This window comes from Anas platyrhynchos, chromosome 1 (genome assembly GCF_047663525.1).
Source record: "Anas platyrhynchos isolate ZD024472 breed Pekin duck chromosome 1, IASCAAS_PekinDuck_T2T, whole genome shotgun sequence".
Lineage (NCBI taxonomy): Eukaryota > Metazoa > Chordata > Aves > Anseriformes > Anatidae > Anas > Anas platyrhynchos.
Genome location: NC_092587.1, coordinates 85,139,735 through 85,159,917, shown reverse-complemented (window position 1 = coordinate 85,159,917; position 20,183 = coordinate 85,139,735). Strand labels below are relative to the sequence as shown.

Below are 20,183 nucleotides of genomic sequence, written 5' to 3'. Positions count from 1 at the left end.
ATTGTGAACTGGGCTATAGGTGTCACGGGGAGTACAGCCAGCAGTGCACAGTCAATACCTGCTTCTGTCAGGTTTCTATAAATATGCACTTAGTAAATGCTTGCCATCCCTCTCGCACAAAATAGCCATCCTATTAAATAACAATGTGGTTATACTGCCAACCGTGAACTTTTCAGCTGGAGTTCCAGGGTTATTTTTTCTTTGCCAAGTGTTATTTGATCACTCACCTGGAGCAAGTAACTGTTTCCTGACAGGTGAGTAAAACCCGGTTAGTTTCTAAATCTTTCTTGCTGTGAAGCTTGCTCAGGAGGTCAGTAGACCTTGAACTTTGCCTCGGACTTTCTCAGGTCCTAACTCTCAGAGGGTATATTATCTAATTCACGTTTACTATAATTACAGGGGAGCAATGCATTTTTTCTCTGGGTCTGACAATGCTTATGTGTTTCTTCTGCAGTTCTCCCTTTCTTCTCAAGTGTGCCTTTTAGCTGAGGGAATATTTCTAAGCTCCTGGTAGGAAATCAACACCTAACCATCTAAGTTTACTGCTGTGTAATTCCCTAGATTACAGCCACACTACAAGAAAGAATGCTATGAATCTATTTTGTATTTTTAATGTGATTTATTTTACTGGGGATAATTAATCATTCTTTCACCAAAGAATTAACAACTTTTTTTTTTTTCTCCTTCTCCAGCACAGAAGTGAATGGCTGTATTAACAAGCAGCCACAGACTTATTCCAAGCAGGCAACCGAGTGTCAGAAAAACAAAAAGCAATTTAATGCTGTACCAACGGGGAGCTTTTGAGATGAGGAGCTGGGACACCCGTTTGCAGCACAGTTTGGTAGGGCTTCTTGGCTGATCGATCCCGGTGGGATAGGAAACAGGAATGCATCCAGAAAGCAAGGGGATTTCTAGCTTGCATAGAAGGAGAAGGGACCTAAACATTTCTTGCTGTGTACCCAGACCTGTGCTGAGATTTGGAAAAGCTCAGCTGGGCTGAGTTCATGCTGCTGAGGTTTGCAAGGTTACTCGATTTTCCTGGGTTTCCGATGCACGATTCAGAAAGTCTGTTTCCCAGCAAACAACTCAGAAGAGCACGACAGAGGCTTTTCCCTGCACTTCACAGAGCTCAGGGGCTAACTCAAACCCAGAGCTTTGTGTAACCCCCCCCAGACCCTCCGACTGCCCTGTCCCGTGGCTCCTCTCCACAGCTCAGAGCACGCTGTGGCATTGACCCTTGGGGGACACGCAGCGGCGCTTACCTCCAGGACCATCTCCGTCATCTGGAACTGCTTCTGGGAGACCTTGTCGGAGCTCACGGGCTCGTGGAAGAGCAGGCAGAGCATGTCGTACTTCTTCAGGGCCTGCTTGTAGTTCTTCTCGTTCAGGTCGATCACTCGGTCTTTCCCATCATAAGTGGGGAAATTCAGTCCCTCTTCTGCCTTGCAGCAGAAAAGCAGGCAAAAACCTGCCAAAATCCAGCAAGTCGCCTTCATGGGGGAGCCCTGGGAGTGCAGCGGAGGGCAGGCAAAGGTCTCTCTCCTTCTCCCTTTGGAAAGAGAAGGAGGCCGAGGGCTCCAGGGGAAGTTTGAACCGAGTTTCTCTTTCTGCTGCCTTCCTAGTGTTCAGTCCAAACTCTGCAAGGCGGTTGGGAAGCAGCAAACTTTGCTGTCCTGGGCTCACAACAAAGACAGACAGGAGAAGCTGTCAGGCCAAGCCCTGGATACCTTACATAGCTGTGTCCGGCTCCCGTGTCATTAGGAACTCCATTTTTAGGAAGCAGTTGTTTCAGGCTAAAAATAAACCCTGCAATGAATAAAAAGGACAGATATGACACCATTGAGGGACTTGCTGGCACTCTGCATCATCTGAGAGCGAGGGAGCGAGTGAGAGGGAGTGCGGGAGGGAGTGGAGGATGCCGATGCTGGGAGGACAGAGGCAGGTTTTGGGAAGGGACGGACTTCATTTATACAGAGAGCCGGGGCACGATCCGTCCTACCAGGGCTTAGCAAAAATAGAAGACACCGACTGCATTTTGCAACAAGGGTGTCTCTCTTTGTAACTACTTGGGCATCACAGTGATTAGGATGCGGATAGCAGAGCTCGGATTAAATCATTTCAGAGGTTCATCGGCACCGCTAGAGGAAAAGCCACATTTCCCTGGTGGCAAAGGAGGTGAGTACTAAGTGGTACTCCTTCCTCCTGCTGCCTGGGGCATGCACCCAAGCTGCTTGCTGGAATTCAAGCTCTTTTCCGAAGTGCTTCCTCCACTTGTGAGGTACCAAGAGATCTGCCAGCCCTGGGACCTGCCTCTCACAGCTGTAACCCCAAAGCAGAGGGAAGCTCGCCTTGCCACTTCCCATGCCCGCAGCAGCTGCCAAGTTCCAGACGTTGCTGGCGAGTGGATGAAGCGTGATCACACTAAGGGGGATGAAGGGCAAGACCCAGGCTGGTGCCTTGGGGCAGGAGGAAAGGACTTCCTCAAGGTGATGGGCAGATGTCACCATCACCTTCCAGCCTCTGGGGACCTGCCTGTTGTCCCTGAGGGTTTTTCCATGCAGCTTTGCTGCGTTTCCCAGCAAGTGAGATGGGAAAGCATGACTGCTTCCCTGCTCCTGATCTGGTGGCACAGCCTTTCACCTCTTCCCCTCCTCTGAGCAGGGTGTCACGACTGCCCCATGACTGGCAGCGACAGGGACGGGGAGGCAGGCCAGCTGGCTGCCGGCCAGCCCCACCAGCGGGGTGACGCTGATCTGCTGGGGAAGGTATTCGGAGGAGCTGGCAAAGAAGAGTCTGACAGCGGGCACGGGTCTCCCCCGTGCCAAAGTGATGTGCAGACACATGGCCTCACCAGGCCTCCTCCTTGCATGTGGCTCCATTATGACCCAGCTCCATCCATGCCCGTGAGGAGGTGACATCCCTCCTTGGTGCAGGCAGCTCTCACCCCAACCAGCTGGTCCCATTTAACTGTATGGCTGGGGTATTTCAGAGTTTGTTTTGGGCAAAACACAAACACTACCAAACAGTTACACCTCTCTTCTGGGTGACACAACAACATGAGTCCCCCACAGATGTCACTTTCAACTTCCACAACACATGGGCAGAAACTCTGCAGGCAGCAGTTTTGAAGCCTGTCATATTTCCAAAACCTCTTAATTTCTGGTCTTGCATTTTCAGGAGTTTAGCATTTGTTTGCAACTTGATGCCCTGATGATGAAACCTAAGCAATCCAGGTAGAATCCAGAGCAAGACAGCCTCTGAAATTCACTCCCCACTGAGCCATTCTTCAGGGACAGTCATTTTCAGAGGGAGATGTGACAAACCTGAATAAATCTGATTGCTTTTAGTGGAAGATGCAAGATTCATGTCACAGTGGGTGACGATGGATAGGCTTTTGCTGAACGTTTGGGCTGTGAAGCACGGAACCAGGCTTGTGGGATGATCAGGTCCACACCACATTGTTCGGCTGCCTTTGAAGGACTCCATGCATTTGGAGTGCAAGAATAGGCTGCCGTTGCCATCAGAGTGTGTTTTAAAGCAGACACACATCAGATAGTGCTGTAAAAATGAAATGTTCACAGCTACTTCAAAATCAGTTTCCCGGGCTCTTGCCCTCCTTTTATTTTTGTAGATCTACAGCAATTGCTCCACTTTCATATTACTTAGGCTATTTTTGACACACTTTCCCTCTAGTCTGAATAACTTTTTCATTTGCCTAAAAATAGATGCAATCCAATTTTCATTTACCCCCCCCCCCTTTTTTTTTTTTTTTTTCTGTCAAAAAGGATCAAACGGCTTTTTTATTGACAAAAAGGTGTTGCCTTGCTAGCCCCAGAATCATCTATTCTGTCTGTCTGTGGCATAAGTTTCAAAGCTCTGTGTCTGCTGGGCTTCACCTCTGCCTTGAAGGCACTTCCTCCAGCTGAATAACATGGTCCTGGTCATTGGAGAGTCCATCTCTTGGTCTCTCTGCTCAGATACTCAGTGGGACTGTTAGTGTTAGATCCAGTGGGTATCTACAGTGTTGATTTTTTTTTCAGTTGTAGCTGCATACACTTGAAATTCGGGATATCTTGTTCACAAAGTCAGAAGTGATTTAAATGTCCATACTCTTCCCAGGAGGCAGAATTTTTGTGTTTGACTTGGAAAGAGATGAACCTGTGAAGACAGTCAGGATAAATTCCTCAAAATCTGAACAACTGTCTCAATCATCTGAATTTCTTACTTTCAATAAGTGGATTTCTAGTCAAAGCAGATGTTCTCATGGTAGCCCTGCCAATACAGATCTGCAATTCTAGATTCACATCTTTTGGGATGTTCAAAACAGAGGCTAAGTACTTGGAGATTCTGGGACAGAAAAGAAAAAGAACAGGGTGTAGGCTTTGTAGATTTGGACAACCCAGGTTTTGTTAGATGACCTGTTTCTACTGGATGTAACATTTCTCTGTGTGCCAGATCCTCCCCTGTAGGACAGCAGTAGTAGCAGCTGGGGAGCTGCCAGGAGAGGAGGATGAGGGGCACAACCAGCCCCTCTGTGAAATCTCGGCTTTTGCACTCAGAGGATCACCACAAATACTTTGTTCTGTCTTTCTGCATAACGTAAGGTCTTCCTGATGCCATTTAGCTGCCCATGGGTGCAACACATTTGTTTCTGTGCCCAGTACCATGCAAGGGAATGACATAGTCAGCACTGTGTCCTGGGACGCCTGCCCTCCGGCTCAGATAGCTCATTCCCTGGCACAGCTGGCCTTCATTAGTCTCTGATAAAAGTTGACTGCAAGGCTCAGCCTCCCAGCTCTGACTCCTCAGCCAAGCACTTCAGCTGTTTTTCTACCATGTCTCCTGGTTTTGTGTCCTGCCCTGAGAAATTGTGACAGTGCTCTTCCCCAGGTAACTATCCCACAGCTCTCCACCTGAAAGCTCTCTGAGAAATGAGATGTTACGGCTCTGTACTTGTACACCTGGGATGGTGCCCACACCATTCAAACAGCTTGCAGAATTGCCCCCAAAACTTCAGGTGAAGAAAGGGAGAATTAAGGGAAAATATTGCTGTGGTTTTATCTAATATTCTAAATTCTTTGTGGTGTATTAATTCAACAAAATCCTTGCTTCAGGGAATTAGGTTGAAAAACCACCCTTGACATTCACAAAACTAGGATTTTTATTTGTTCCTCTGAATTCTGTGAGGATAAGTAGCCAGCAGCAGCAGTATGGAAGTGCTCAGAGCAGGACAGTCTCAGCCCTTTGCTTCAGTCTTGCAGAAATGCAGGGTGCCTGCTGGGGAAAAGTCAGAGAGAAATAGAAATCTCCTTAATGATTTTTTTCCCCCTACTTATACTAGAAATTAGTGACCTATGCTTGCTGCTCCTCCCTCCTGTCCCCTCCAGCCCCCTGCATGCTGCTGCTTTCACCTTCATCGGCCTCTGCAGCTCCCCAGACACTGCTGATCCAAATGCTTCGGTGAGCCTTTTTCCAAGGCTTCAGGATTTAAGGTTCTGCTTTAGCTAATCTCTTTGCAAGCTTCTAAGACCTCATGTTTTTCAAGATAAAAGTATTCAGAAAATACGACTTTTGCCACCAGCTAGCCAAGCAAGGTCACAGCTCGCAATAATTTGCCGAGTGCAGCTTTTGTTAAGGTGGGAGCCTCTGAGATGCACTGACCCTTTCTAAGGAGACTGAGAGGATCACCATCATCTCAAGGAGAGCTCTGCAGAGTGAGAAATCTAGTTTTCTCTCCCTTCTCTTCAGCCCTGCTGAAAAGTGACAAGCCTTTCACCATGCTTTGCTGCCTGTATGCTGATGCAGTGATGTCTGTGGCAGCAAGTACAAGGCAGAGAACTTGGATCTGTCTTGTTCCTCTATTAAACTGCCAGAGATCTTTGCATACAGCACCTAGTGATGCTCTCTGTGTTTTAGCTGAGGTGTCCTGAGACCTGCTGTGTGATGAGAAGATGCTATAAACCCTCCCATTTCCCTTTTCTGATGAGGAAAACAAAATACAGCACAGACAAAAGCACTCACAAAGCTACATTGAAATTGTAAAGGGAAAGTCAATGAGCTGACTCACCTTGAGCCACTTAGGGTCTCTATTTACTGACATTTCAAAGTCTTTTCTCTGTTGGGTGATGTGTCCCCACAGCAAAGTTGCCTATTGGTATGGATGGAAAGGGGTAGGAAGGAAAGCAACTGAAAATGAATAGCATGAGGAGAAATACTGGAAGACGAAGACTTACTCTTTATAAGTAATACATAAGAAATATATTTCATAAGCTCTCTGGCTGCAGGCCCCAGTCATAGTGGTTAAGTATATAGGGCTACATGTTGGTGTCCCACTGCTCCCTAAACTTTTGCCTGCAAAAATGCCTCTCTCCTAGGATAGAGTAGCTGAAATAAGCCAGACCCAGGCTTATTCACTGTGTCAGTGATGGGATAGGGTGGTATCACTGCCTGCTGTTTGCAGGAGGCTGTCTCAGTGGGGCTAGACATGGGAGCCCTGTGTGGGGCTGTGCAGGCCCATTAAGCAGTGCCTGCCCAGGCCCACACACCACAGCCTTGTCGGAGCAAAAAAATGCCTTTGGAAGTGACTTTCTAGCAGCTGTCTGGCTTGATTTCACCTGAAAATAGGAGACTTGACATGGCCGCAGCCTGGTTAGTAAAATCTTCCCCTTGCTGGTAGTCACAACGAGCTGGGGTCTGACAGGCATCCCCCGGAGCCCTGCTGGTCTCGCTGCACAAAGCTGCGTGGTAACTTCAAGCTGACTGATGAGAGGCCAGTCTTTTTGCCCAGGTACTTCTAACATGCCCCACTTCAGAAAAACCAAATGCCACAGGCTGAAAATCTCTCACGTAGGACGAGTGCCATGGCACGTCACTGCCATTGTATGTCACCTTCCCGTGCTGTAATGTCACAGGTGATGAGCTGAAGCAGTTGCCCCCGGGACAGGCGGGTTCTTCAGGAGGTGGCCGTGGGTTGGAGGTGGATGTCCGAGTCTTCCACTGTCGCAGCTTTGGAAAAATCCCCCCAGGCCTCTTTTCTCCATCTAAAGCAAACACAGACCCATCTAGACATCTCCACCAGTCCCCTGCCTTTTTCCTGGGGGAGGTGGGATCAGCAGGATCCCTCCTTGTTTTTGCCATGCCCAATGCATCTGTCTGCATGCCCGTGTCCATCTGCACACACCAGGGCATGCAATAACCACCAGAGGTGCTTCCACCCACCACGTGGGCTAGGGTCTAAACCACGGATCCCACACCATGCAGGGCTGGGGTGGCCAGATCTGGGGAGCTGCTCAGGTTTCTCCCAGCCATTCGAGCATGTTTAATAATGTCCCCGATGATGGGAGGTGACAAGAGTGTTTAATTTAGCGGCCGCAGACAGAGCTGTGCCCAGCAGATTCACACCTGTTGTGCCCGAGTGGCAGCTCAGCTCCCCCTCGCTCCTGTCCTCCCGTGCTGCCCAGGAGCATGACGTCCTCTGGGGAAGTGCTGGCGTGGCCTCACTGTGCCACCAGGAACATCATTCCTTTCGGGTGATGAGCGGGACAAGCTTAGCACGCTACTGAATTTCCTGAGGGGACAGAAAAGGGTTTGCTGCTCTTGGATTTCTGCTCCGCTGTCTCTTCTCTAGATGCATTTCGTGCAGTTGGGGGCAGCCTGAACCAAACCCACCATTGATATCATTCCCATGCATTCAGAAATAAAGACTCAGCTATCCCTCAGATCATTGAGTCAGCTTAGAGACTGGGAGATCTCAGATCTGAGGTCTTGCTTGTGATATTTTTCCCTGGCATAGCAGCTTCTGGGTGCCTGTGTTCAAGCTTTTATTTACGGCCACAAAAGACGTGAAGGCTTCCACGGTAAAGCTTCTCTGTTTAAAAATGGAAGCTGAAAGTGCTTCAGTAATAGCATGAATCCTGCAGTCAAGAGCCAAGGAAAGACCTGAAAATCACAAACTATGTGATGACCTGGTAAAAGTTGCCCAAAAGTTGGAGAATTTGCCTCACTCTTTGGGGACTGCCTGCTGAAAAGTGATGTTACCTCCACCTTACTGAAAATTCTGTGGAAGAAACATTTCTGAGACCCCCAGCCAGCCACCAGAAGGGAGGGAGATCGTGGTGGCCATGGCTCCAGGACTCTGCTCACCTCTCCTTTCACCTGCTGCTGTAACAGCAGGGAGAAACTGAAGAAGAGCTCAATGTCAGTTCAAGGCCCCAGGATAGGGCTTGCTTTCTCACACTGCTGGCTCGTGTTGAGCTTCTTGTCTACGAGTCACCTTGGAGGATATGACAGGTCTGAGGTAAGAAGTGAGGTTATACACTGACAGGGGTTCTTCACCCCCTCCAGTCTCATAACACTTGCACCATATCAAGAAGGAGAACTGCAGACTCTGCTCTGCTACTTCTCCCTGGGTCCACCCGTCGTGGCTGCGTGCAGATTCTGCATGCTGAAGGCTGCAACTAAGCTCCTACAAAGCCGCCCAGATTAGCAGGTGTGGGTATGCAGGGCCATGACGAAGTAACTTGATCTGGAGCTGCTGATAGTTAGTGCAGCTCTGCAAATGTCAGATGTGAAAAGAGGATCTGTGGTGATCCAGCACAGCAGTTTGCTTGCAGTTCTTACCAGCCGGGAGGAGGAACCAAAGGTGGCTTAAAATCAATAAATATTACAATCAATAAATATACCTGATGCCCTTTCATCCTTTTTCTCTCTTGGTAAAGATCCTTTTCTCACTTTTTTTTTCCTGTGTTTTTGTTGTTTCCCCAACTTCAAACTAGTACATGGAGAAATATTCCAAATATTCCAAGGAGGATTAATCCTTTCTCTATTACTCATGCTATGGAGGATGTTTCAACAAAGATACAAATGCCTGCCTTACCATCCAGTGATGTTTTCTGGACTACTTATATTACCATTTTGTCCGTGGAGAAACCTGTAAATTCATTCTGCCCTTTTAAAGACCAGCCTCATGTTGCAGTCATTTCTGGATCACTGTTTCATTTGCAGGGAGCAGATTTTGGGGCATTAACCAGGCAATTAGATATTTAAGGCTGGACTCATGAAGATGCAAAACTTTTTATTTTTTTTTTGCTGCTCTTATATCACAATGATCAGAAATCATTCTGGTTACTATTTGTCCAGATCAGACCCACAAAGCAGTGATTTAGGCAGCTAAATGAATCAGGATGGGGCTTGAATAAATAATGTGTCTGTTAGGTGTCAAATTTTCTGACGGCCTCAAATGCTTGTGGCTTAAATAAGTCCTCTTGACTTTGTTGTGTTGTGAATATGCACAGAAGCGTATGGCTGAGTGGCATCATTTACTCCTACAGTGTACCAACAGCAACAGAATCCAGGTAACTGCACAAGCCCAAAAGGGGGACATTAACTAAGAATCACCTCAGGCAGACCCTCAATTACATTAATTGAAGTGCTAATTGAAAAATCACAAGCCAAAACCCTTCAGAGGTGGAAAGCACAGGCTCTGTGATGAAAGGATTCTACATTTTCATTTTGATTTGACAGAATTGTTCAGATAAAACAGAATATTTCTTTTGGCATTTTAATTGAAACATTCTTATTTTTATCCAAAATGTCCATCCCGTACTTAAATAGTGCCTCAGATGAGCATTGGGAAACCACTGCCTGAACACCAGGGACAGGAGCGTGTGAGCTTGCCCATGGTCCTCAGGCCCAGGGAGACTTCACTTAATTGAACTCCAGTGAACTATGACCAGCTGCTATCTATAGCTACCCACTGACAGTAGGTTGGCTTTTCTTTTTGCCTGTAAATTACTGAGCACAGGTGGGGAATTTATTAGCATAAGTGAAAGTTAGGAAGCAGTGCTCCATCCCTCTCCCCACTGATGCTGCCCTGCTGCAAGGTGTTGACCTTCTCTGAAGTAGGAGCCTGTGCAGCTCTCGACCCAGGTGAAACCACTTAGACCTGTGCCTAATTTTGCATCCCACCAGGTCTACCCTTGTGCTAAAAGTTAAACATATGGGTCATTGTTTTGCTGGATCAGAGCCCAGCTCCTGACGGTCCTTGAAGATTTGCCTAGACAGAACTTGTCAAATGATACGGTGTAGTTAATATGACAGTGTTGTGCTCTCTTTTCTATTAGTGACTACTTGTGGTGGGTAGGCTGTGCTGGTCAGAAGCATGCATCCAGTCATCAACAGCATCTCACAAACAATCAGGTACTCACACTTTAGCGGTTTTTAGTTAATGAAGTCTCTTTTAGGGGGCCTTTTTGTAGCTGATCAAGATTTTACCTTCTCACACACCCAGTGGCCACTCACAGTGACCTAAATTAGGACCAAAACTCTGAAGCTTGACAGAAACTCTGCTTCAGCACTCATGCCACCGAGGAGGTTGGATATAGCACCCTGCACCACCTGCATGATGGTCAGCCTGCCCCTGCTGCCCCAGTTATCCTTAGCTGCACAGGTGAGATCAGAAGTCAAGATTTGTATTTAGGTTGAGCTGTATTCCCTGAGATAAAGACTGAGTTTGCAGAGCAGCCTGTGGACAGCCACACCGCATCTGCCACCTTTCCTCATGAAGCCCACAAACATATTTTCACATTTTTTTTCCAAGATCCTCACCATTTCACCCATTTCAGATGCCATCGCACAGCCTGTTCAGAACTTACCTGGGCAGAGGGAGCTGACACAGAAACACCACCACAAATACACATTTTATTTTATTGATTTCTTTTTTTTTTTTTTTTTCTTAGGAAATCTCAGCTGAACAAAGGGACGGGACCAATCCCCCTCCCGGAGCTGGCCGCGGGATCCCCCTGCCGGGCTCGGAGGGCACCGCGGCTCCCCCCAGCACCGCCAGGTGGTGCCGCTGCTCCGCGCTGCTCCGGACTTATTATTAAATTATTTTTTATTATTAATGATTATTTTTTAATAAATATTTTTATTTTTTTATTATTTTTTAAATTCAAATCTTGGGGCTTACGTGCAACTTGCATAACCCCGAGGGACCTTTGACTCCGAGAATTCCGATTTTTGAACAGGTAGGTTAGGTGGGTTCACAGGCACCATAAACCCCTTCTCCCAAGGCTGAGCATGAACCCTTACCTCTGCCCACCACAAGCTATTGTGCACTGATGGAAACAAGTACGAGTGAGCAAGCAGCGGGGCCTGTAGCTCTCCTCAAGCACTGGCAGGCAGGGATGGTGCTATTGCCCCCCAGGATGCTGCTGTGGGGCTGAGCAGGGTGCTCTGGGTTTGCAGGGCCCTTGGGGGACCAGGAGCTGGCTATTAGGATGACAGCTGGGTGAGGGGCAGGAAAAGATGCTTCTCTGTGTGCATGGTGGCAGCTGCAGTCCCGCAGCCATCCTCGCCTCTCCTATCAATATCCTTTCCCCTGAGCTGGAAAGACTAAGGGGTAATTTAGTCTTTATGCGAGTTTGGACTTTGCCTGATTACCAGCTGAGCCTGATTGCACGGCCCTGCGATCCCTCTGGGAAACAGCCCAGACAGCACAGAGGGGCTGCGGCTCCTCCTGATGCTGCTGCTGCCACCGAGCCCTCCTGTTTCATTGTGGGCTGCGAGACGGGCTGCTCCATCTCCCCACCAGCCCCCTCGTGCACCCACCAACTGACACCAAAGGACCAAGGTTTTCTTGAGGACCCTAAATCACGTCGCACACAAGGTTTGAATGCAAATGCATGGAGTGTGCCACCAGTCTATGCCATTGCTAAGCTGTCTGCCCTGGTTTCCCATGAAACTGGAGACAAAATCATGAGGTTGGGTAGAAACTGGTTCAAGCAGCAGAGCTGAAGGTCCATTCAAGGACCATCTCAGCATCAGCTGCCTCAGTGACAGCAGAGCAAGTGGCATGCTGGGCAGAGGTGATGCCCTGGGACCTGTCGGCAGTTAGCAGCTCAAGTCCAGCAGCCAGCCCATCCTCTGCCATCAGCAGGGGGTTGCCACTCGGAAGCACCTGGATCAGACAGGTGCAAGATTCAGATCTCCATCCATATCACCTGTTCTCCAGAGATCAGGTGAAGGGAACTTTTGGCTTTTGGGCTTGTGTAATTTTCACAGGTAATTAAAATATGGTGTGTTACTTGCTTTTTCCAGCTCATGATTAAAGTTTAAACGTCACAGGTGAATTAGAAAGGCTGTGGTCCCACATTCATTTGGAGGGGAATTATGCAGGGAGACGGAGGGAAATAATGCAGAACTAGAGCCAGGCGTGCTCTAAAAGCATCCCTGCCCAGCTGAGATGCTTCTGTAACAGCCTCTGTTGCACAAAGGAGTTATCACAACTTCTGAAGCTAATGAAAACACTTGACCCTTGACTTGAACTGAGACCCCTGGCTATTGATCCCAGAAAAACTTGGGAGAGTGCTAGGAGAGGGGGCAGTCGTGCTCTGCCGGCAGCAGCTCTGCCTTCTGACTGGCTCCACCTGTTTTTAGGGGCTGTCAGATTGAGCTCTGCCTCCAGCCTCTCCACATCGTCTGTGGGTGAGCAGAGATGTATGGGACTTCAGATCCATTGCCTTTGGAGCTCCTTTTGCAATAAGTGGAGTCTCCCTCCTTGGAGATCTTCAGAAACCACCTGGACGTGTCCCTGGGCAACCTGCTCTGGGCATCCCTGCTCGAGCAGGGTGTTGGATGGCCTCCAGAAGTGCCCTCCCACCTCAGCCATGCTGTGATTCTGTGATACGGTGATGGCACTATGTGTAGTGAGGGCGTTGTGCTTGGATTCCCCCGTAACTTTTTCAGCCTGGTGTACCATGTGCATTAACACTGATGGGAGTGTACAATCCCTGGCCCTGTGGCACTCGTGTTCCCCAAAATATTTGTCCAATTTCCATTCCAAGCACCTAAAATGGCACAAGCAGTGAGGTTTGGCAGGGTACATCCAGCTGCTGGCACCCAAGCAAGTGTCAAGCAGTGGAGCTCAAGCGGAGGTGGTCTGGTGGCAGCAGGACACAGCCTGGCACAGACCCAACCCTCCTGTAGCACCGCAAGCTCAGGTAGCACGGTGCTATCCTGTACTGAGGCACAGATGGTCTGGAAGAGACTCTTGTACGTGACGGAGCAAAACATTATATGCAATTTTGTGACAACTTTATTAGACCAAAGCGCTGTTTATTCAGCATGCTGTTTCCAAGCATGGCTAGCAGCAGCTGCCTGAGGAAAAAGTATGGGCACCAGGAGTCGGATCACTTTGCACTTGTCAAGCTCATCTTATAGCTTTGGCACATCTCAGAAATACCCACAATGAGGAGTTTGATCAGCCCTCCGAGGACACAGCATACCCAGAGCAGGATGGCTCACAGGCCAAGCTGTTTGCTGTCCTTGCAGCTGCATGTGAGCTGCTTTCGACTGTACACCCGCATATCCCCACACATGGGTAATTTAAAGCAGGAACATCTCCAAGTTGTTGAAATGCTCCGTTTCAATACTTCGTTGTCAAGCAGCTTAGGCTTTTGTTTTTGAGGTGAAACAAAACATTTTCATTGAGCTGAAACTCAATTTCTTTTGCAAAGTGTTTTCATTATAAGTGAAAATTCAAATTCCAGGCTGCTTTGGAGAGAAGAGAAAAGTAGAATAGTCTCTGCCAAAAATACGGAGACAAGCTAAGGAAGCTCAATACTCCTGGACTTCAGCTAACCCTTAGTAACCTTCTGCCTGTTAAGTTTTGATTTTATGGACTGCTAGGGTTTTTAAACTTCCTTCCCTTGCAAACTGGTTACAAAGGTCTGGCTGAAAGTATTGCTGTTCCTTGCTGGAACGAGCAAAAGCTGCTGAGCCATATCATTTTTGCCTAGCCCAAACTTCAAGGTTCTTGCTTTGGAAAGCCTGGGGGCCTGTGTTTGTTGGTTGGCCAACCAGTGTTTTTAAGAGTAAGGTCTATTTTCTCTTCCTGGTGCCATGCTGATGGGCAAAGCTCGAGGCTCAGCCAGCTCAACCCTTGGCTAGCCAGGTGGACCTGCCTCTGGCAGCCATCCCATGGGCTTCTGCACCACGCTTGGGTTCCTGCAGGGCTCGTTAGCTCCGTGCATGGCCCCCTGGTGCTGAACATAACACACAAGTGTTTCCCTGTGGACCTGAGGGAAGAGCTTGTGATGTCTCCAGCTCGCAGCAGCGTCTGGAGGAGAGCCACCCTCCAGCTTCACCCTCCTTTCTGCCTGACAGCTAAATAAAGACATGATGTTCGTTAGGGTATGGTGAGGCTCCTAGGGAAATATGATCAAACACAAAGATCAGACGGGAGCTGTAACTGAGGAGCCTATTTGGGAAATTGGCTCCTGAGGCTCCTCGTTTCAGCTGGTGTCATTTCAGAGCAGCCAGGTGCCCGCCGTCCTTCTGATGTGGGGGCTCATTGCGAGGCAGCTGCAGAGGCTTGGCACATTTTCCCTTCAGGCCTGACCCCGTTAGCACTCAGAAGGGCAGGAGAGCATAAAGAGAGCCAGAAGCTGACCTGGAGAGGAAGAAGGAGGCAGTGAGATGTGACTTGGAGGTGTCCAAAAACCCTTTTCAGGATGTGGTGAGGGTTGCCACCTAGAGAACAAAGCAGGAGGAGTACCTGGAGGAGTTTCATGTGCTCAGGTGGGGATTTGAGCTACGGTGACTGAGCATTGCCTGTGGGCTGTAGGGTGACAGCTGGATGACTTGCCATGTGCCAGTGGTAGCCATCTGTGTGTGTGCTCTGGCCTCATGATGGTTGTGTGATGTGTGATTAGGTGCTGGAGAACCCACCTCGCCTCTCCATCTTTGCAGGCCAGGCAAGAGCAAGTGGCTTTGGGATTGTCATGGGGTTGGTGCATGGTCATGTTCACTTTGGAGCTGCCCAATCTTCTCCAAAGTGAGGAGTTGAGCCTTGCTGGAAAGGAGATGTTTCCCCACGCGCAGGCCAGACCAGGGCTGCTCATGAGATCCTCAAGGCCTAAAACCATGCACAACTCAATAGAGAGTCAGGTATTGTTTAAATGGCACTCCAAAAGCTCTGTCTAAGTAAATATGGAAAAAAATGCAAGGGCCATGATGGAAACAGAAGTACTTTGCGCTCAAGATTTACAGCCTTACCTGGCCGCAGATTATTTGAGGAGACATTCTCAAAGAACAGTTTTGTCCATTGAGGCCAACCACAGGTTTTTGAGCATCTTTTCCAAAAGAAGCTGCCTTGGCCCTTGCCTGGAGTCTGGGCTAGAGAAACCTCACCCCTGATCTAGCAGTTTCAGACTGAAACTTCTTCACAGAGCTCACGTTAGACAAGGCCACAGCAAACACTCCCAGCTCAGGTTTTAGGCTGATTTGATGGCAGACTCTCTTTTAAAACAGCCTCAACACCGCATGAGTTGAAGGTTATTTTTTAAATTGTGCAGCTGAATGAAAAGGAAATGACCTGCGAGGGCTTTTGAAAATTATTATTTTTTAATTAGTTGGTGAGGAGTCATCCTTGGTAAGTGCCTTGTAGCTGGCTCAATGTGGGTCTTCTGCCTGCCTTTGTGTGCGGGTACATATGGTCTCGGTGGATGTGCATAGAGTGGAAGCAGTCCTGTTCCGTAGGTCCCCTGTGCTCAGGTTTGTGTTTGTGTACTGGGAGAGTTAATGAGAACAGACTGCCTTTCTTTCCCTTCGTTCCCCAATCCCATCTGTTCAAACAAAAGGCTGAAAGGGAGAGAGAGCCGAGACCCTGCTGGTCAAGAGGGGATGGATAATAACACATATCCTTGGGCTACATTTCAGCACATGCAACCCTTTCAAGCTGTGCTAAAGCTTTTATTCAGGCAAGAGAAAGAACAACCAATATAAAATAAGTTTCTTCTTTTCTTTTTTTTTTCTATATAAAAAAAAAAGAAAAAGCTATATCAGGCCTGAAGGATGCTACATTCCGTTCTATTCCTCTAACATTTTATAAAGCTGGATTATCAAAAAAAGAGTCTAAACCAGTGCTGATTATATTTGTGTGCGTACAGACAGAGCACGGTATTGGGATAGAGCAAGAGACATATGCAGAGGGGCCAGGGATGGCTTAGAAAGTCAATTTTCACTGTGTTTGCACATGGTAACAGTTCCAGATTCGTGTAATTAACTATACATCAAAAGGGTGTGAAGGAGGATATATTCCTCTCCACCCTGGGGAATCGATGGGTACTTTGCAATTCATGGTTAACCCCCCATCCACGTATTTGTCATTATGGGCATGCCAAACAACTCATCTGAAGATCAAAATAGCTTTCTTGGGGACTGTTACAGCGGGAGCAGCACGAGAGATGGCACCTCAAGTCCCACTGTGGGCACCAAGCGTCAGAGAGGGATGCAGCCCTGGATGGCAGCGCTGGTGCTCAGCCCTCTGCCAGCCGTTCCAGGGACATCGTAATGGTTTACGGGAGAAAAATGGTCTCAAATGCCATTAGTTTAATGCTTCATAATGTCGTTGTGTCTGTTTTAAATGCAATCACAGAGCTCAGGGGACACCCAGGACTGAAATAAAAAGGAGGAGAAGAGCTTGCAGAAATGTAATGATGGAAAAGGAGGCAGGGGAATCTTTGGAGAGAAAAGAAATGAGATTCACCAATTCTTTTCCATTGATCAGGGAGCACACGAGTAGCCATTGTCGGACAATATTCACCACAGGAGCTGATTGCACTCTGCTTACAATAAACACAGTAAAGTAATAGAATCAGTTTTTGGGAGGAGGTGGGAGAGGAATTTGCAAAACACGGGGCCTGGTCATGGCCAGTAATTTCAAGCTAGTTTTCTAATGCTCTGCTAGCAGCTCTGCACCATTTCAGAAGTGGTGCACAGCCGATCCTACAAAACTTGTTTGTCAACCCCTAGCAGTCAGGGGGTTTACTGACCTGTATGTAGTTACCTAACTCTCACCCTCTCAAACAGAGGGAGCCAGAAACAATAAAGAGGGTCAAAACCAGCAAACAAGCTGAGTCTGACCTGCTCATGCCAATAAAAATGCAAATAAACACGTTTATGAAGTGATAAGTATAAACAGTAGTTATGCAAGCTTTGGAAATCTTTCTAAGCATTTCACATCTCATTTCAATCACACAGGTGGAGCTGTTTCCTTCTGGATAAAATTCTTCTGTGACTGGCATCTTGCACTCCAAGCTAAGCAGGTACATGCTCCAGACAGACAGTTGTTGTTTCCCTCCAGCAGTTGTAATTTATTCTTATCCAGAGTGGGACTAAAGAAGGTGTAGCCTTCTTTAGCATGGCCCCATAGCATAAGCCAGCACTGTTCCTTTGTGTCCTTTTCTTCTTGAATCCTAAAAACTGGGAGCAACCTGGTCCTGTTCATCAATGCTGGGGGCTAATCTGGCGTAGAAAATTTGCATGATCAACACATCTCTTCTTCTCACAGGGAATCCAACTAATACATAGAGGGAACACTATGTCTGATCTCTTGTCTCTCACTCAAAAGGGGACCCCTTGAGCCTGGCCTAACCATGCACTATTGATATATGAGCAGGACATGTCTCTGCTGGATTCATCCATCAAGCAACCACAAGAGGTGATTTCTAGGGATTAATGTTCTGGTGGCTGTGTGCAGAGGTTGCAAGGAGGAGGGATCGTGGCAGTAGCTGGTTTATTGAAAAGACAGAAAAATGAATGTGACAGAAATAGGGCCCTTAGCAATGCAGATAGCTATAGATCAATGGGTGGGTTGCTTTCAGTGCCTCTGTTTGCTTTCTGCAACACCTATCTGTAGAAAACAAGGAAACACAGTTTTTGACAAGGCTCTGACAAGGCTGGTTGTGTTATAAGGATTTGTTCCCAGTCTCTCACAACCAAGCCAAATGTAACCCTTGAGGTTGAGACTCGCTGTGGTGGATGTCTCTGGTGGTTTGGATTGGGGGAGCTGAATTTAATCTGAAGCAGCTCGGAAAGGGTTTCTCAGAATGAGGCTAGAGAAAAGGAAACAGATGTATCTGTGGTTTAAAATTGACTTGCAGTGCCTTTCTTTGAGACAATCTAAAGCTTCTGTGGAGCAGTGACTAGAAATTTGACTGGAAAGGGCCCCTACTGCAGAGAATATTTCTGTCATCTCCTGAAACACTGCCCCAATCTAGCCAGACTGTAAGCCCCCAAAGAAAACCAGAGTAAATCTTATTTTCACACACCCAACAGCATTTTCTCAGAGTTTACCAGCCAAATTGTCTGCCTATCCTTGGCATGCATGACCACTGTGTATGACCCATCACAACTGAGCAAAGAAGTGTGCAGTCCTGAGCTTCGTTTTCCTTGCAATTTGCTTAGTGGTGTGGGGCTACATGTGGTGCTGGCACCATAGGAGAAACCACAGAACATGGATCATGTGAATACATCTGAGAGGCATACAGGCAAGTTTCTTTTGCATTTCACTACTGGCCAAAAGCATTTAGATGGACTTAGAGCTTCGGGCTTAGAGCTTTCCTTGCTGAGCAATGAGAAAACTCAGTGAAGTAGAGAGATTTGTTATCACAGGTGAAATAAATCCAACTCTTTGTTTAGCTCCTGGCATGAAAAATAAAGTGAATATTTCTCACTGATGACCGTCAGATTATTTTTTTATTATTATTATTTTTTTTGAGGGATTGTTATGTGATCCCCAAATATATTACTTAAACCTGATGTATCAGCAGGCTTCCAGCACAAGGCTTTAGGAAAGCAGAACATACATTGGCATGTGTTCAATACCCTTTCTGGGAAACATCTCTTCCTTTGGCTGTCACTCAAACAGTGTTTTGCATCTTACCCACTTTCCAGGAAAATAGTAGCGAGTCTGGTGGTATAAGGATACCTAGGTCTGCAGAGGTAACATTTTGATATGGGGAAGAACAGGTGAGCACTGTGACAGGTGGCTTGGAGCAACTTTGGAATAAACTGGAGTTTCTAGCTGAAGGCTGAACAAGAAAACTGTATATTTCTCATGACAGAAATGAAATGCCTGAAAGAGGTTAGCGTAGCCAGGTAGACATGAAAAAACACATTCAAAGGGATACATCAAAGGTGTGCAGGAACTGGAAAAATCAAAGAGAAGAGCCAAAGGTGTTTCATGCTGGCATCAGAAGACCACTGCTTTCAATGACGCTGATGAAGCTTTTCTAATATCTAGAGATAAGTAACAGAAATAGTAGTATTGGCAGGAATGAAATAGTAAGATTACTGTGAGTGAAATATGAACAGAAATGCAGATCTGTATGAAAGCACAAGGAGCAAAACCAGAGTAAGTTTTGAAAGGCTGTCCTGGGCTGAGCACCAAGGCTATGACTGAAAGCAGTCAAGCTGGTAAACACTGAGGAAAAAGCTGTTTAATCAGGCCTGGACTTCAACAGGGCCCCAGCACAACTCTGTGCTCTGACAAAAAGTCCCTCCCCAGCTTTGTTGTAGGCCCCCTTTAGGTGCTGGAAGGGCACTGTAAGGTCTCCCCAGAGCTTTCTCTTCTCCAGGCTGAACAACCCCAACTCCCCCAGCCTGTCTTCATAAGAGAGGTGCTCCAGCCTGAGGGTGCACTCAACCCCACTGTCCATGTCACCAACAAAGATATTAAAAAGCGCCAGTCCCAGTACTGACTTCTGAGGAACACCACTCATTACAGATCTCTGCTTGGGCCCTGAGCCACTGACCACAACTCTTTGACTGCAACCATCCAGTCAATTCCTCACCCACTGAGGGGTCCATTCATCAAATCTATGTCTTTCCAATCAGAGGCAAGGGTGCTGCGTAGGAAAATGTGAGCTATTTTGCACGGGACTCGGTTGATGATGTCATTTGCCCTGCTTATCAGCAACGCTTTTATGCTCTCTTATAAGTGACTTTAAGACACAACAGACTAGGTGTTTTTGGACCCTCTAATCCTGATCAGATATTTCTACTATTCTATGGATATTTATTCCATGCCACAAGGTCGTCGATATCTCTTCTCCTGTTATACATGTATGGTGAACCACATCTGTAACTGGCTTTTGTGGCAAGCAGGCAAGAAGAGCTGTGGTGCAGCACATATGCTGTATACTCACATCATGCTGTACCACCCAGTCCAGGAGTGGATATTGGTGACTTCCACCAGGATCCTCACTTCTGAGTACTTGATGAAAGGTCCAACCCTTAAATCTCACTCAATAATTAGTGAGAATTTCTGCTCTTGTAGCACAATGTCCAGGAATAAAGCAGAGCTAACCCACAGCTCTGGATCAAAACAGCCTAGGATGCTA

The 20,183-nt window shown here is 47.4% G+C and overlaps 1 protein-coding gene and 1 long non-coding RNA gene across 2 annotated transcripts in view; one reads left to right on the top strand and one right to left on the bottom strand.

The window, feature by feature from the left end:
* CASQ2 (calsequestrin 2) overlaps window positions 1-1,716 on the bottom strand; it is a 29,154-nt gene extending 27,438 nt beyond the window's left edge. Inside the window, exon 1 of the mRNA XM_072043969.1 lies at window positions 1,263-1,716. Within this exon, the coding sequence (XP_071900070.1) occupies window positions 1,263-1,496 (234 nt within the window). The 5' untranslated portion in view covers window positions 1,497-1,716. The remainder of the gene's footprint in view (window positions 1-1,262) is intronic.
* Window positions 1,717-14,431: 12,715 nt separating this feature from the next.
* LOC110353345 (uncharacterized) lies at window positions 14,432-18,518 on the top strand. The gene is made up of 3 exons (XR_002403711.4): window positions 14,432-14,577; window positions 17,041-17,105; window positions 17,351-18,518. It is a non-coding gene; the product is annotated as an uncharacterized lncRNA (long non-coding RNA).
* The last annotated feature ends 1,665 nt before the right edge of the window (window positions 18,519-20,183 follow it).